General features: G+C 53.2%; 1 protein-coding gene across 1 annotated transcript in view; it reads left to right on the forward strand.

Annotated features, from left to right (window-relative positions):
* The window catches only part of LOC147107196 (polypeptide N-acetylgalactosaminyltransferase 18-like), a 729,889-nt gene extending 720,649 nt beyond the window's left edge, over positions 1-9,240 (forward strand). The window contains exon 11 of the mRNA XM_086008375.1: positions 5,672-9,240. Within this exon, the coding sequence (XP_085864501.1) occupies positions 5,672-5,821 (150 nt within the window). The 3' untranslated portion in view covers positions 5,822-9,240. The remainder of the gene's footprint in view (positions 1-5,671) is intronic.
* Positions 9,241-15,273: the final 6,033 nt, after the last annotated feature.

Consider the following 15,273-nt stretch of genomic DNA (forward strand, 5'->3'; position numbering starts at 1 on the left):
TGCACCAGTCGCTGAAGGTAAGCATGCAGGTGCAGCAGGCGGTTAAGAAGGCAAATGGTATGTTGGCCTTCGTAGCGAGAGGGTTTGAGTACAGGAACAAGGATGTCTTGCTGCAGTTGTACAGGGCCTTGGTGAGACCACATCTTGAGTATTGTGTGCAGTTTTGGTCGCCTTATCTGAGGAAGGATGTTCTTGCCATGGAGGGAGTTCAGCGAAGATTCACCAGGCTGATACCTGGGATGGCAGGAGTGACGTATGTGGAGAGATTGTGTCGATTGGGCTTATACTCGCTGGAGTTTAGAAGAATGAGAGGGGATCTCATTGAAACTTATAAAATTCTGACAGGACTGGACAGACTAGATGCAGGAAGGATGTTCCCGATGGCGGGGGAGTCCAGAACCAGGGGTCACAGTCTAAGGATAAGGGGTAAGCCATTTAGGACCGAAATGAGGAGGAATTTCTTCACCCACAGAGTGGTGAACCTGTGGAATTCTCTACCACAGAAGGCAGTAGAGGCCAATTCATTCATTAAATATATTCAAGAAGGAGTTGGATATATTTCTTAAGGCTAAAGGGATTAAGGGGTATGGGGAGAAAGCAGGGACAGGGTACTGAATTTGGATGATCAGCCATGATCGCATTGAACGGCGGAGCAGGCTCGACGAGCCGAATAGCCTACTCCTGCTCCTATCTTCTATGTTTCTATGTATATGAGAAAAGGTTAAGCGTAAATATGACGAGGCTGAAAGAATAGTAGGAGGGAAAAAAATTGCATGCTTCACCCGCTCGCTTATAGAGTCATTTATATTCGGAAAGCAAGCCCTTGCTTTGGGACTTTTCAGTTCTTTAAGAGCTATGGGACGTCGAAGCAAATTTTATTACTTGTAACGCACAGCGAGTTCAGAAGACCGATAATCTGCCGGGATTCACAGATGTGATAAATCTCCCGATTGTTCTTGTTCGGGGATTTTTTTTTTGTTTTAGCTTGAATAACAACTGTGGCAGCAAGGTGCTGTGGGGCGTGCCGAGGCTGTGGCGCCTGTGAGATAAACACAAGCACTTTTCATTTTTTTTAATTTCCGATTCAATTCTTTTTTCTATATTGTAAATTCACACAAAACTGTAAATCTGCCCTGCAGCCTGTTTAATTATTCATTCAGCAATTCTGGGCAAACAGAAAGATTGGAAAAATACTTGGAGCAGCTGCAGCTGTCGAGATGTTTTATTGTCACAGAATCACACAGCACAGGAGGAGGCCGTTCGGCCCATCGTGCCTGTGCCGGCTCTTTGAAAGAGCTCTCCAATTAGACCCACTCCCCTGCTCTTTCCCCACAGCCCTGCAACTGTTCCCACTTCAAGTATTTATCCAATTCCCTTTTGAAAGTTATTATTGAATCTGCTTCCACCGCCCTTTCAGGCAGCGCATTCCAGATCACAACAACTTGCTACGTAAAAAAATTCTCCTCATCTCCCCTCTGGTTCTTTTGCCGATTATCTTCAATCTGTGTCCTCTGGTTACCGACCCTCCTGCCACTGGAAACAGTTTCTCCTTATTTACTCTATCAAAACCCCTCATGATTTTGAACATCTCTATTAAATCTCCACTTAACCTTCCCTGTTCTAAGGAGAACAATCCCAGCTTCTCCAGTCTCTCCACATAACTAAACTCCCTCCTCCCTGGCACCATTCTAGTAAATCTCCTCCACACCCTCTCCAAGACCTTGACATCCTTCCCAAAGTGCACTGCCCAGAATTGGACACAATGCTCTAGCTGAGGCCTAACCAGTGCTTTATAAAGGTTTAGCATAACTTCCTTGCTTTTGTACTCTATGCCCCTATTAATACAAGGATTTTGAAGCTAGTCAATCTCTTCTGGCATTGCACACGGAACTGAGTAGGTTTATAGGGCAGTGCCTAATTTAAGGGGATACGCAGATCTAATTCAGTAGCCATTTTACAGTCAGACATTCTGTCCTTATTTTCATATTTCCATTATGAATTTCTGGCACAGGCACGATGGGCCGAATGGCCTCCTTCTGTGCTGTATCACTGTAAAATTCTATGATTCTGTGTCCACATTTTTAATGGAAATAGCCTATGTCAACTTGTCACGCTGTAATTACACCCTCCAACCTGCAGGGGCATCGCAGCACCCACCACTGGTCGGAGTGTGTAATTACAGCGAGACAAGTTGACATAGGCAGTTACCCTGATAAATATGGACCTGGGAATTGAAAGTGGAAACAATTGGCAGGTGGACGTAAGATTTTTCATATACTATAGATGGAAAATTTAACACAGCTTCCTCAGAATAGTGCTAAAAAAATGAATTATTTTTTATTTATATTAAAATGAATTGAAGACCATTCCTCAAGATTAGATTGGATAGGTGGATGAAGGAATATGGGAACAGGGTGGGTCCGAATGGCCTGTTTCCGTGTGGTAACTCCATGCACAGGGATTTGATGTACCCACTATTGACTAGACTAGGCCTATATTCTCTAGAGTTTAGAAGAATGAGAGGTGATCTCATTGAAACATACAAAATTCTTACAGGGCTTGACAGGGTAGATGCAGGGAGGATGTTTCCCCTGGCTGGGGAGTCTAGAACCAGGGGTCACAGTCTCAGAATAAGGGGTCGGCCATTCAGGACTGAGATGAGGAGAAATTTCTTCACTCAGAGGCTGGTGAATCTTTGGAATTCTCTACCCCAGAGGGCTGTGGAGGCTCAGTCGTTGAGTATATTCAAGGCTGTAGATCGATAGATTTTTGAATATTAAGGGAATCAAGGGATATGGGGATAGTGCAGGAAAGTGGAGATGTGGTAGAAGATCAGCCATGAATGACAGAGCAGGCTCGAGGGGCCGAGTGGCCGACTCCTGCTCCTATTTTTTATGTTCTGATGAGCTGAGGAAGGTGTGAAGTCAGGCGATGTTATGGAGGTAGAGACTGGGCTCTTTAGCCACTCTTTCACCCTCTGAATTCAATCGGAATTCAATCCAATACTCGTTTATCTCACTGTGGCAATGTAATGAAGGTCGGGCTATTGACTTTTCTGGTAAATGAATGATGCGATTGACTGCTCGGTGATTTTTTTTCAATCACTGACTTGAAGTGGCTTAAAAAATATGAATAATTCGGCAGGTGATGAACCAACTACTTAAGCTAGTTCAGCTCTGCATCAACTGCGACGGTCAGCCCTTGACTTCAACAGCCAGACTGAGATTATAGTGCATGAAATGCTGGCTTTTACCAGTTAAGCTAATAACTTGAATGCACACAATTAACTACAGATTTAATCAAAAGCCATAACCTCGGCCCCTATCTTTTCTTTCCATTTTTGTTTCTCTCTCTCACGTGGCAGCTGTCGATCATTCTGCCATTTACACTTTATCTAGAGTCAGCTTTTGTTTCTTAACTTGTCCCATTACCATCTCCTTTTGCCTTGCACCATCATCCCTTTTGTCTCTTAACCTCTCCTGCCTTCCACCCTATCACAGACCTTCCCTTTTGTTCTTTCCTCCCCCCTTTCCCGGCCCCTACACTTGCTTAAAAACCCTGTTCCATCTCCAACTTTTTCCAGTTCTGATGAAGGGTCATCGACCTGAGACGTTGACTCTGTTTCTCTCTCCACAGATGCTGCCTGACCTGCTGAGTGTTTCCAGCATCTTCTGTTTTTATTTCAGAGTTAATCACATTGGCCTGGAAATCCCTCTCGGGCGATGGCGGGGAACGGGCGGTCCTGGATCGGCCGCCTGTTACAGGCAGCGTCTGATACTCCGTTGACGGAATGGGAGTGAATATCCGGCGCCATGTGTAACGGGCGACCGATCCGATTCCGCCCAACCCGCACCACTGCCCGAGAGGAATTTCTAGCCCGTTATCTTTGCACCTGGCCCAGATCTCGGCTCTGTAACAAGTAATAAACAAGGACACGTTGGAAGCTCTCTTGAGTTCTGGTCAATGGGGAAGCCCGCTCTGGCTGATTGGGTGTGGGGGGGTGCAAACTCAAGATTTTGCCGGTTTAGCAGGAAGGGGACCGGGCTGGCAATTGGGGAATGCCGACTTATCCTAGACCAAAGGCCCAGCCCCAAAGGGGGTCCTGGGAGAAAAATGGAGGCGGTCCTCCAAAGATAGGTTGGCTGACCTCAAAATACTTGGGGAAGGGGAGGAGCGGACAGGGGGAGGAGAGGGAGGGGAAGGAGCGGACAGGGGGAGGTGGAGCAGGGGGAGGGAGTGGGGGAGGAGGGGGAGGAATGGGAGGGGGAGGAGAGGGAGGGGAAGGAGCGGACAGGGGGAGTTGGAGCAGGGGGAGGGAGTGGGGGAGGAGGGGGAGGAATGGGAGGGGGAGGAGAGGGAGGGGAAGGAGTGGACAGGGGGAGGTGGAGCAGGGGGAGGAGTGGGAGGGGGAGGAGAGGGAGGGGAAGGAGTGGACAGGGGGAGGGGGAGCAGGGGGAGGGAGTGGGGGAGGAGGGGGAGGAATGGGAGGGAGTGGGGGAGGAGGGGGAGGGGGAGAAGTGGACAGGAGGAGGAGAGGGAGGGGAAGGAGTGGACAGAGGGAGGTGGAGCAGGGGGAGGGAATGGGGAGGAGGGGGAGGGGAGGGGCAGGAGGGGAGGGGGAGGAGGAGTGGGAGGGGGAGGAGAGGGAGGGGAAGGAGTGGACAGGGGGAGGGAGTGGGGGAGAAGGGGGAGGAACGGGAGGGAGTGGGGGAGGAGGGGGAGGAGGAGGAAGGGGAGGAGGGGGAGGAATGGGAGGGAGTGGGGGAGGAGGGGGAGGGGGAGAAGTGGACAGGGGAGGGGGAGGAGCGGGAGGAGGGGGAGGGGGAGGAGCTGAAGGGGGAGCGGGAGGGGGAGGGAAGAAGGGGAGGAGGGGGGGAGAAGCGGAAAGGGGCAGGAGGGGGGAGGGGAGGAGGAAAGTGGAGAGCTGCAGGCCAGAGTGGAATAGTGGATTTCATGGATCAGGGAGTATTTATGCAGCACTTTCCCTCTGCAGATGAATAGATGTGGTTCCTGGCCCATGACATCAGGGCTTAAAGGGTTGCATAAACTTGGTTTGTATTCTCTTGAGTTTAGAAGGTTGAGGGTTGATCTAATCAAGGTGTTTAAGATGAGCCCTACAACACCCGGGGTCTCTGCGCTCCTCCAATTCTGGTCTCTTGCGCATCTCCAGATTCCATCTCTCCACCATTGTCGGCCATGCCTTCAGCTGCCTGGGCCCCAAGCTCTGGAATTCCCCTCCTGAACCTCTGTGACCCGCTACCTCTCTCTCTTCCTGGAAGATGCTCTTTAAAACCTACCTCTTTGACCAAGCTTTTGGTCACCTGCCCTAATTTCTCCTGAGGTGGCTCGGTGTCAAATTTTGCCTGATAATCGCTCCTGTGAAGCGCCCTGGGACGATTCACTGTGTTTACGGTGCTGTATAAATGCAAGTTGTTGTTGATAAAAAAGGACTCGCTAAGGTAGATACGGAGAAACTGTTTCCTCTGGTGGGGAAGTCCAGAACATGGCCCCCCGGAGGCCTCCTTTTCTGCCTTTACCAGTATGGCGGAAGGCGCATGTCCAGCCTGTAATTAGCGTGCGTGCCGCGCTTCAAATATTGGATGCTCGGCCACCCGTTTTGCATCATCGCATTTCTCGGCCATAATGATTTGATCTTGTTTCTCTTTCTTAGGATGGTCCGATACAGAGCACAAAATCACAGAGGTGCATGGAGCTTCAAGAAAATCCTGACAACAAGTTTGAGCTCCAAATTTTAATTCAGGAATGCACTGGCCAGCGATGGACCATCTCAAATGGCCTAAAGAAGACACCTTCGCAATGAACCTCTCTCCCCTTCCTCGCTGTTTCTGTGCTGCTGTGTAGCACGTTTTTGCAAAGTCTCTGGTGTAATTGTCTTTCGGGTGTCTCGGGTTTGTGGGGATGAAGAGGAATCTTTCTTTTTTTTGTACTTGAGAATGAAGTTGTACGGGGTTTACAGGGAGCTGGTGTCAGCAAGAATCAAACCAGGGTCAAAACGGTTCAATATTTTCCACATGTACATAGGCACGGGACAGAGGCACAATATTTCTAATGTTTACCATGTTACAATGGAACGATGTAAAACATCTGCTGTGACGCGTGCTCGTGCAAATAGATTGGAAACGGCCCCATTCATCCAATCAGAGACATTTGGTCAATGAAGCTCGTGTAGGTGCCAGACCGGTTTTTTGATGATAAATTCTTGACTGCTCCGGTCATTTGAATGCCTCTCACGCCAAAGCAATGGAGAAACGAGACGTTGTGTAATGAATACTGCACTAGAAAACGTTCCATCCAATCCTTTCAAATCATTTTTTTATTTGTCCCTGGGATGTGGGCATCACTGGCAAGTCCAGCATTTATTGCCCATGCCCTTGAGAAGGTGGTGGTGAGCCGCCTTCTTGAACCGCTGCAGTCCGTGTGGTGAAGGTGCTCCCACAGTGCTGTTAGGGAGGGAGTTCCAGGATTTTGACCCAGCGACGATGAAGGAACGGCGATATACTTCCAAGTCAGGATGGCGTGTGACTTGGAGGGGAACTTGCAGGTGGTGGTGTTCCCATGCGCCCACTGCCCTTGTCCTTCTAGGTGGAAGAGGTCGTGGGTTTGGGAGGTGCTGCCGAAGAAACCTTGGCGAGTTGCTGCAGTGCATCTTGTAGATGGTACACACTGCAGCCATGGTGCACCGGTGGTGGAGGGAGTGAATGTTTAAGGTGGTGGATGGGGTGTCGATCAAATGGGCTGCTTTGTCCAGGATGGTGTCAAGCTTCTCGAGTGTTGTTGGAGGTTTTGCACTGGCATTGTACTAAAATTACTCGATCAACATGCACCTCCATATTTAAATCCATCCTTTTCATAATATATCTTTTCTTTATTCATTCTCCGAATGTGGGCATCGCTGGCAAGGCCGGTATTTATTGCCCATTCATCTCAGCCGTGGCTCAGTGGGCAGCACTCTCTCTCGCCTCTGAGTCAGAAGGTTGTGGGTTCAAGTCCCCACTCCAGAGACTTGAGCACAAAAATCTAGGCTGACACTCCCAGTGCAGTACTGAGGGAGCGCCGCACTGTCGGAGTTTCGGATGAGACGTTAAACCGAGGCCCCGTCTGCTCTCTCAGGTGGACGTAAAAGATCCCACGGCCATTTCGAAGGAGAGCAGGGGAGTTCTCCCCGGTGTCCTGGGGCCAATATTTATCCCTCAACCAACATAACAAAAACAGATGATCTGGTCATTATCATATTGCTGTGTGTGGGAGCTTGCTGTGCGCAAATGGGCTGCTGCGTTGCCTACATTGCAACAGTGACTACACTTCAAAAAGTACTTCATTGGCTGTAAAGCACTTTGGGACGTCCGGTGGTCGAGCAAAGGCGCTGTAGCAATGCAAGTCTTTCTTTCTATTCTTAGTTGCCCTTTGGAGGTGGTGGTGGCCTGCGATTTGATCCCGAACACTTTCAGTTAAAGACGCAGGGACACAGGTTCAAACCAGTGAAAGGTAAATGTAGCAGGGATACCACGTGGAATGGACTCCGGGTGGAGTGGTGGAGAGGAACCATTCTAGAAACATAGAAGATAGGAGCAGGAGTAGGCCATTCGGCCCCTCGAGCCCGCTCCGCCATTCAATGAGATCATGGCTGATCATCCAAATTCAGTACCCTGTCCCTGCTTTCTCTCCATATCCCTTGATCCCTTTAGCCTTAAGAAATATATCCAACTCCTTCTTGAATATATTTAATGAATTGGCCTCTACTGCCTTCTGTGGTAGAGAATTCCACAGGTTCACCACTCTCTGGGTGAAGAAATTCCTCCTCATCTCTGTCCTAAATGGCTTACCCCTTATCCTTAGACTGTGACCCCTGGTTCTGGACTCCCCCGCCATCAGGAACATCCTTCCTGCATCTAGTCTGTCTAGTCCTGTTAGAATTTTATAAGTTTCAATGAGATCCCCTCTCATTCTTCTAAACTCCAGTAAGTACAAGCCCAATCGACCCAATCTCTCCTCATACGTCATTCCTGCCATCCCAGGTATCAGTCTGGTGAATCTTCGCTGCACTCCCGCCATGGCAAGAACATCCTTCCTCAGATAAGGCGACCTATGTATTCACTATATGTTCCTGGGCCGGCTGGTTTTTGGTGACTGGGACCAAACATTCACGGGTGATGACCCCGGCAGTCACACCGGGATCTCGCCCGCCGGCGTCCTTTAGTGCTGACCATCCCTCACCGCCACCACCCCCACCCCCATCCCCGCATTTAGGCTATCAGGGGGAGGGCGCCTCATTACGCTTCCAGTGCCCGCCTCTCCGTGGCAGGTTCCAGTCTGCCCTTACCCTCTCCACCTACCCCGCAGACCCTCTTCCTCCTCCCCCCCCGCCCGATCACAGTCTTCACAACTCCCCTCAGTAAGGGCTTCCATCCATTTATTTCCCACCTCTGACGTCTAAAGGTGTACTCATTAAACAAAACTTGACACCGATCCACAGGAACTATTAGGACAGGTGGGACAGAGTTTTAAGGAGGGTCTTAAAGGAGGAGAGAGAGAGGCGGAGAGGTTTAGGGAGGGAATTTCAGAGCTTAGGGCCCAGGCAGCTGAAGGCACGGCCGCCAATGGTGGAGCGATTAAAATCAGGGATGCTCAAGAGGCTAGAATTGGAGGAGCGCAGAGATCTCGGAGGGTTGAAGGGCTGGAGCAGCTTAAAGAGATGGGGAGAGGGCGAAGCCGCGGAGGGATTTGAACACAAGGATGAGAATGACAATCCAACACTGGCGGCCCAAATCCAATACCCCTCACCTCGAAGGCCGCACCATCCGCCACTGATATGTGAGGTCCCATGTCAGCCAGAGCAGCGTACTCGCAGAGTAGGGAGGTCCCTGGCTCTTTGACACCTCCACACCCCAGACGCCATTTGCCTTCAAAGCTGTAGATGGACATTTCTACCACGAAGCCCCCTCACCCGCCCTGCGCCGCGCACGGGAAACTCCCAGAAATGGCGGAGGTTCTGATGCAACCAAGTGTCTGTCGTTTGTTGATGGATTTTTCAGGAGTCCCGCCGGCGTTGCACCAGGAAGCCAGTGGAAACTCTCAGGGATATTGGGGGCCTCTTTTTTTTTGCATTGTGTGATTGATTATGAGATTTTCCAGGATTTGTACCGGTGTTTTGGGAATCACTTTCCATGATTTCATCAATTTTTCAGTCGTGTCCCTCAAAATAAACCACGTTAAAAACTCCACTTGGTTTTAGTTGGATTATTGCCTGAAATAATTTTAATTCTCATTAGAATTGCCCTCAGTCAGAGGGACCCTCCCACTCTCAGCCTGTAAATCATTCGTGGTGCTTCACACTGGGCCACTTCGGAGATCATTTGCCAGCAAGTCGAATTTTTCAATGGATAAACATTTTTTTGGCGGACGGAATGTTTATGAGCAAATAAATCGGAGAGTTAAAGGTATCCGAGGTAGCTTCCATACTACAATAATTAATAGAGGTGGATGTGGAGCCTTTGCCTTATTGGTAGCATTCTCGCCTCCTCCAGTGTCAGTACTGAGGGAGCGCCGCACTGTCAGAGGGTCAGTACTGAGGGAGCGCTGCACTGTCGGAGGGGCGGTACTGAGGGAGCGCTGCACTGTCGGAGGGGCAGTACTGAGGGAGCGCCGCACTGTCAGAGGGTCAGTACTGAGGGAGCGCCGCACTGTCAGAGGGTCAGTACTGAGGGAGCGCTGCACTGTCGGAGGGGCAGTACTGAGGGAGAGCTGCACTGTCAGAGGGGCAGTACTGAGGGAGCGCTGCACTGTCGGAGGGGCAGTACTGAGGGAGTACTGCACTGTCGGAGGGGCAGTACTGAGGGAGCGCTGCACTGTCGGAGGGGCAGTACTGAGGGAGCGCTGCACTGTCGGAGGGGCAGTACTGAGGGAGCGCTGCACTGTCGGAGGGGCAGTACTGAGGGAGCGCTGCACTGTCAGAGGGTCAGTACTGAGGGAGCGCTGCACTGTCGGAGGGTCAGTACTGAGGGAGCGCCGCACTGTCGGAGGGTCAGTACTGAGGGAGCGCTGCACTGTCGGAGGGGCAGTACTGAGGGAGTGCTGCACTGTCGGATGGACAATACTGAGGGAGCGCTGCACTGTCGGAGGGGCAGTACTGAGGGAGCGCTGCACTGTCGGATGGACAATACTGAGGGAGCGCTGCACTGTCGGAGGGGCGGTACTGAGGGAGCGCTGCACTGTCGGATGGACAATACTGAGGGAGCGCTGCACTGTCGGAGGGGCAGTACTGAGGGAGCGCTGCACTGTCGGATGGACAATACTGAGGGAGCGCTGCACTGTCGGAGGGGCAGTACTGAGGGAGCGCTGCACTGTCGGATGGACAATACTGAGGGAGCGCTGCACTATCGGAGGGGCGGTACTGAGGGAGCGCCGCACTGTCGGAGGGGCAGTACTGAGGGAGCGCTGCACTTTCGGATGGACAATACTGAGGGAGTGCTGCACTGTCGAAGGGGCAGTACTGAGGGAGCGCTGCACTGTCGGAGGGGCGGTACTGAGGGAGCGCTGCACTGTTGGATGGACAATACTGAGGGAGCGCTGCACTGTCGGAGGGGCGGTACTGAGGGAGCGCTGCACTGTCGGAGGGGCAGTACTGAGGGAGCGCCGCACTGTCAGAGGGTCAGTACTGAGGGAGCGCCGCACTGTCAGAGGGGCAGTACTGAGGGAGCGCTGCACTGTCGGAGGGTCGGTACTGAGGGAGCGCCGCACTGTCGGAGGGTCAGTACTGAGGGAGCGCTGCACTGTCGGAGGGGCAGTACTGAGGGAGTGCTGCACTGTCGGATGGACAATACTGAGGGAGCGCTGCACTGTCGGAGGGGCAGTACTGAGGGAGCGCTGCACTGTCGGATGGACAATACTGAGGGAGCGCTGCACTGTCGGAGGGGCGGTACTGAGGGAGCGCTGCACTGTCGGATGGACAATACTGAGGGAGCGCTGCACTGTCGGAGGGGCAGTACTGAGGGAGCGCTGCACTGTCAGATGGACAATACTGAGGGAGCGCTGCACTGTCGGAGGGGCAGTACTGAGGGAGCGCTGCACTGTCGGATGGACAATACTAAGGGAGCGCTGCACTATCGGAGGGGCGGTACTGAGGGAGCGCCGCACTGTCGGAGGGGCAGTACTGAGGGAGCGCTGCACTGTCGGATGGACAATACTGAGGGAGCGCTGCACTGTCGGAGGGGCAGTACTGAGGGAGCGCTGCACTGTCGGATGGACAATACTGAGGGAGTGCTGCACTGTCGGAGGGGCAGTACTGAGGGAGCGCTGCACTGTCGGAGGGGCGGTACTGAGGGAGCGCTGCACTGTCGGATGGACAATACTGAGGGAGCGCTGCACTGTCGGAGGGGCGGTACTGAGGGAGCGCTGCACTGTAGGAGGGGCAGTACTGAGGGAGCGCTGCACTGTCAGAGGGGCAGTACTGAGGGAGCGCCGCACTGTCGGAGGGTCAGTACTGAGGGAGCGCTGCACTGTCGGAGGGGCAGTGCTGAGGGAGCGCTGCACTGTCGGATGGACAATACTGAGGGAGTGCTGCACTGTCGGAGGGGCAGTACTGAGGGAGCGCTGCACTGTCGGAGGGGCGGTACTGAGGGAGCGCTGCACTGTCGGAGGGGCAGTACTGAGGGAGCGCTGCACTGTCAGAGGGGCAGTCCTGAGGGAGCGCCGCACTGTCGGATGGACAACACTGAGGGAGTGCTGCACTGTCGGAGGGGCAGTACTGAGGGAGTGCTGCACTGTCGGATGGACAATACTGAGGGAGTGCTGCACTGTCGGAGGGGCAGTACTGAGGGAGTGCTGCACTGTCGGATGGACAATACTGAGGCCGCACTGTCGGATGGACAATACTGAGGGAGTGCTGCACTGTCGGAGGGGCAGTACTGAGGGAGCGCCGCACTGTCGGAGGGTCAGTACTGAGGGAGCGCTGCACTGTCGGAGGGGCAGTACTGAGGGAGCGCTGCACTGTCGGATGGACAATACTGAGGGAGCGCTGCACTGTCGGAGGGGCAGTACTGAGGGAGCGCTGCACTGTCGGATGGACAATGCTGAGGGAGTGCTGCACTGTCGGAGGGGCAGTACTGAGGGAGCGCTGCACTGTCGGAGGGGCGGTACTGAGGGAGCGCTGCACTGTCGGATGGACAATACTGAGGGAGCGCTGCACTGTCGGAGGGGAGGTACTGAGGGAGCGCTGCACTGTCGGAGGGTCAGTACTGAGGGAGCGCTGCACTGTCGGAGGGGCAGTACTGAGGGAGCGCCGCACTGTCGGAGGGTCAGTACTGAGGGAACGCTGCACTGTCGGAGGGGCAGTACTGAGGGAGCGCTGCACTGTCGGAGGGGCAGTACTGAGGGAGCGCTGCACTGTCGGAGGGGCAGTACTGAGGGAATGCTGCACTGTCGGATGGACAATACTGAGGGAGTGCTGCACTGTCGGAGGGGCAGTACTGAGGGAGTGCTGCACTGTCGGATGGACAATACTGAGGCCGCACTGTCGGATGGACAATACTGAGGGAGTGCTGCACTGTCGGAGGGGCAGTACTGAGGGAGTGCTGCACTGTCGGATGGACAATACTGAGGGAGTGCTGCACTGTCGGAGGGGCAGTACTGAGGCAGTGCTGCACTGTCGGATGGACAATACTGAGGGAGTGCTGCACTGTCGGACGGGCAGTACTGAGGGAGTGCTGCACTGTCGGAGGGGCAGTGCTGAGGGAGTGCCGCACTGTCGGATGGACAATACTGAGGGAGTGCTGCACTGTCGGAGGGGCAGTACTGAGGGAGCGCTGCACTGTCGGAGGGGCAGTACTGAGGGAGTGCCGCACTGTCGGAGGGACAGTACTGAGGGAGCGCTGCACTGTTGGAGGGGCAGTACTGAGGGAGCGCTGCACTGTCGGAGGGGCAGTACTGAGGGAGCGACGCACTGTCGGAGGGGCAGTACTGAGGGAGTGCTGCACTGTCGGAGGGGCAGTACTGAGGGAGCGCCGCACTGTCGGAGGGGCAGTACTGAGGGAGTGCTGCACTGTCGGAGGGGCAGTACTGAAGGAGCGCTGCACTGTCGGAGGGGCAGTACTGAGGGAGCACTGCACTGTCGGAGGGGCAGTACTGAAGGAGCGCTGCACTGTCGGCGGGGAAGTATTTCGGATGAGACGTTAAACTGAGGCCCCCATGTGCCCTCTCAGGTGGACGTAAAAGATCCGTTGGCCACTATTTTGAAGAAGAGCAGTGGAGTTATCCCCGATGTCCTCGGGCAATATTTCTCCCTCAACTAGCATCACTATAACAGATTATCTGGTCATTGTCACACCGCTGTTTATGGGATCTTGCTCTGCGCAAATTGGCTGTCGCGTTTCCTACTTTTTCTTCTTCTTAGGCAGTCCCTCGGAACCGAGGATAACTTGCTTCCACATTAAAAATGAGTTCTCAGGTGACTGATGAGTCCAATGTGGGACCTACAGTCTCTGTCACAGGTGGGGCAGACGGTGGTTGAGGGGACGGGTGGGTGGGGTGCTTGAGTTGACGTGCGCTCCTTGCGCTGCCTGCACTTGGCTTCCGCTTGCTCCCGGCGAAGAGACTCGAGGTGTTCGGCGCCTTCCCGGATGCTTCTCCTCCACTTTGTGCGGTCTTGGGCCAGAGATTCCCAGGTGTCAGTGGGGTTGTTGCACTTTTTCAAGGAGGCTTTGAGGGTGCCCTTGAAGCGTTTCCTCTGCCCACCTGGGGCTCTCTTGCCGTATCAGAGCTCTGAGTAGAGCGCTTGTTTTGGGAGTCTCGTATCAGGCATGCGGACAATGTGACCCGGTCAAAGCTTTGATGCTGGGGATGTTGGCCTGAGCGAGAACACTGACGTTGGTGTGCCTATCCTGCCAATGGATTTGCAGGATCTTGCGGAGGCAGCGTTGGTGGCGCCTCTCCAGTGCTTTGAGGTGCCTGCTGTACATGGTCCATGTCTCTGAGGCATACAGCAGGGCGGGTATCACAGCTGCTCTGTAGACCATGAGCTTAGTGCCGGGTTTGAGGTCCTATTCTTCAAAAACTCTCTTCCTCAGGCGACCGATAGCTGAACTGGCACACTGAAGGCGGTGTTGGACTTCGTCATCGATGTCTGCCCTTGTTGACAGTAGGCTCCCGACGTTTGAAAAGTGGTCCACATTGTCCAAGGCCCCGTCGTGGATTTTGATAATCGGGGGGTAGTACTGTGTGGCGGGGGCAGGTTGGTAGAGGACCTTTGTCTTACGGATGTTTAGTGTAAAGCCCATGCTCTGGTACTCTTTGGTGAAGGTGTTGACGATGGTTTGGAGTTCGATCTCCGAGTGAGCGCAGATGTAAGCGTCGTCTGCATACTGTAATTCGACGACAGAGGATGGGACGACCTTGGATCCGGACTGGAGGCGATGGAGGTTGAACAGTTTCCCGTTTGTTCTGTAAATTATCTCCACTCCAGCGGGGAGCTTACTGAGGGTGAGATGGAGCATTGCAGCAAGGAAGATCAAGAAGAGCGTTGGTGCAATGACACAGCCTTGCTTGACCCCGGTTCGTACGTGAATTGGGTCTGTGGTGGAACCGTTGGTCAGATCACGGCTTACATGTCGTCGTGAAGCAGGAGTAGGATGGTTGCAAACTTTTGAGGGCAGCCGAATTTGAGGAGGACACTCCTTACTCCCTCACGGTTGACAGTGTCGAAGGCCTTTGTGAGATCAAAGAAGGCCATGTACAGCGGTTGGTGCTGTTCCTTGCATTTCTCTTGTAATTGGCGTGCAGTGAAGATCATGTCCATTGTGCCCCTTAATAGGTGGAATCCGCATTGCGACTCTGGGAGGAGCTCTTCAGCCACTGGGAGATGGCAATTGAGGAGGATTCTTGCAATGACTTTCTCTGTGGCAGACAGCAGGGAAACTTCTCTGTAATTACCGCACTCGGACTACATTACAACAGTGACTACACTTCAAAAAGTACTTCATTGGCTGTAAAGCGCTTTGGGACGTCCTGAGGTGGTGAAAGGCACTATAGAAATGTGAGTTCTTTCTTTTAACTTCTTCTGATTCAGAAGGTGAACGGTTCGAACCCCACTCCAGGCAGCCCCGGGGCGCGGAGACCAATCTTCCGGCTAATTCTCTTTGGGATGCACGGCTAATTCAAATTATCGCGCATATGCGGTTTTCTCCATTTAAAAGCCAGCGAGCAACCGGCACGGGACCTCCAACGGGAACATTGGTGGAGACGACAATATGGTCTCCTAAC

This window comes from Somniosus microcephalus, chromosome 15 (assembly GCF_052327205.1).
Source record: "Somniosus microcephalus isolate GS21.2 chromosome 15, FLI_Smic_1.0, whole genome shotgun sequence".
Taxonomy (NCBI): domain Eukaryota; kingdom Metazoa; phylum Chordata; class Chondrichthyes; order Squaliformes; family Somniosidae; genus Somniosus; species Somniosus microcephalus.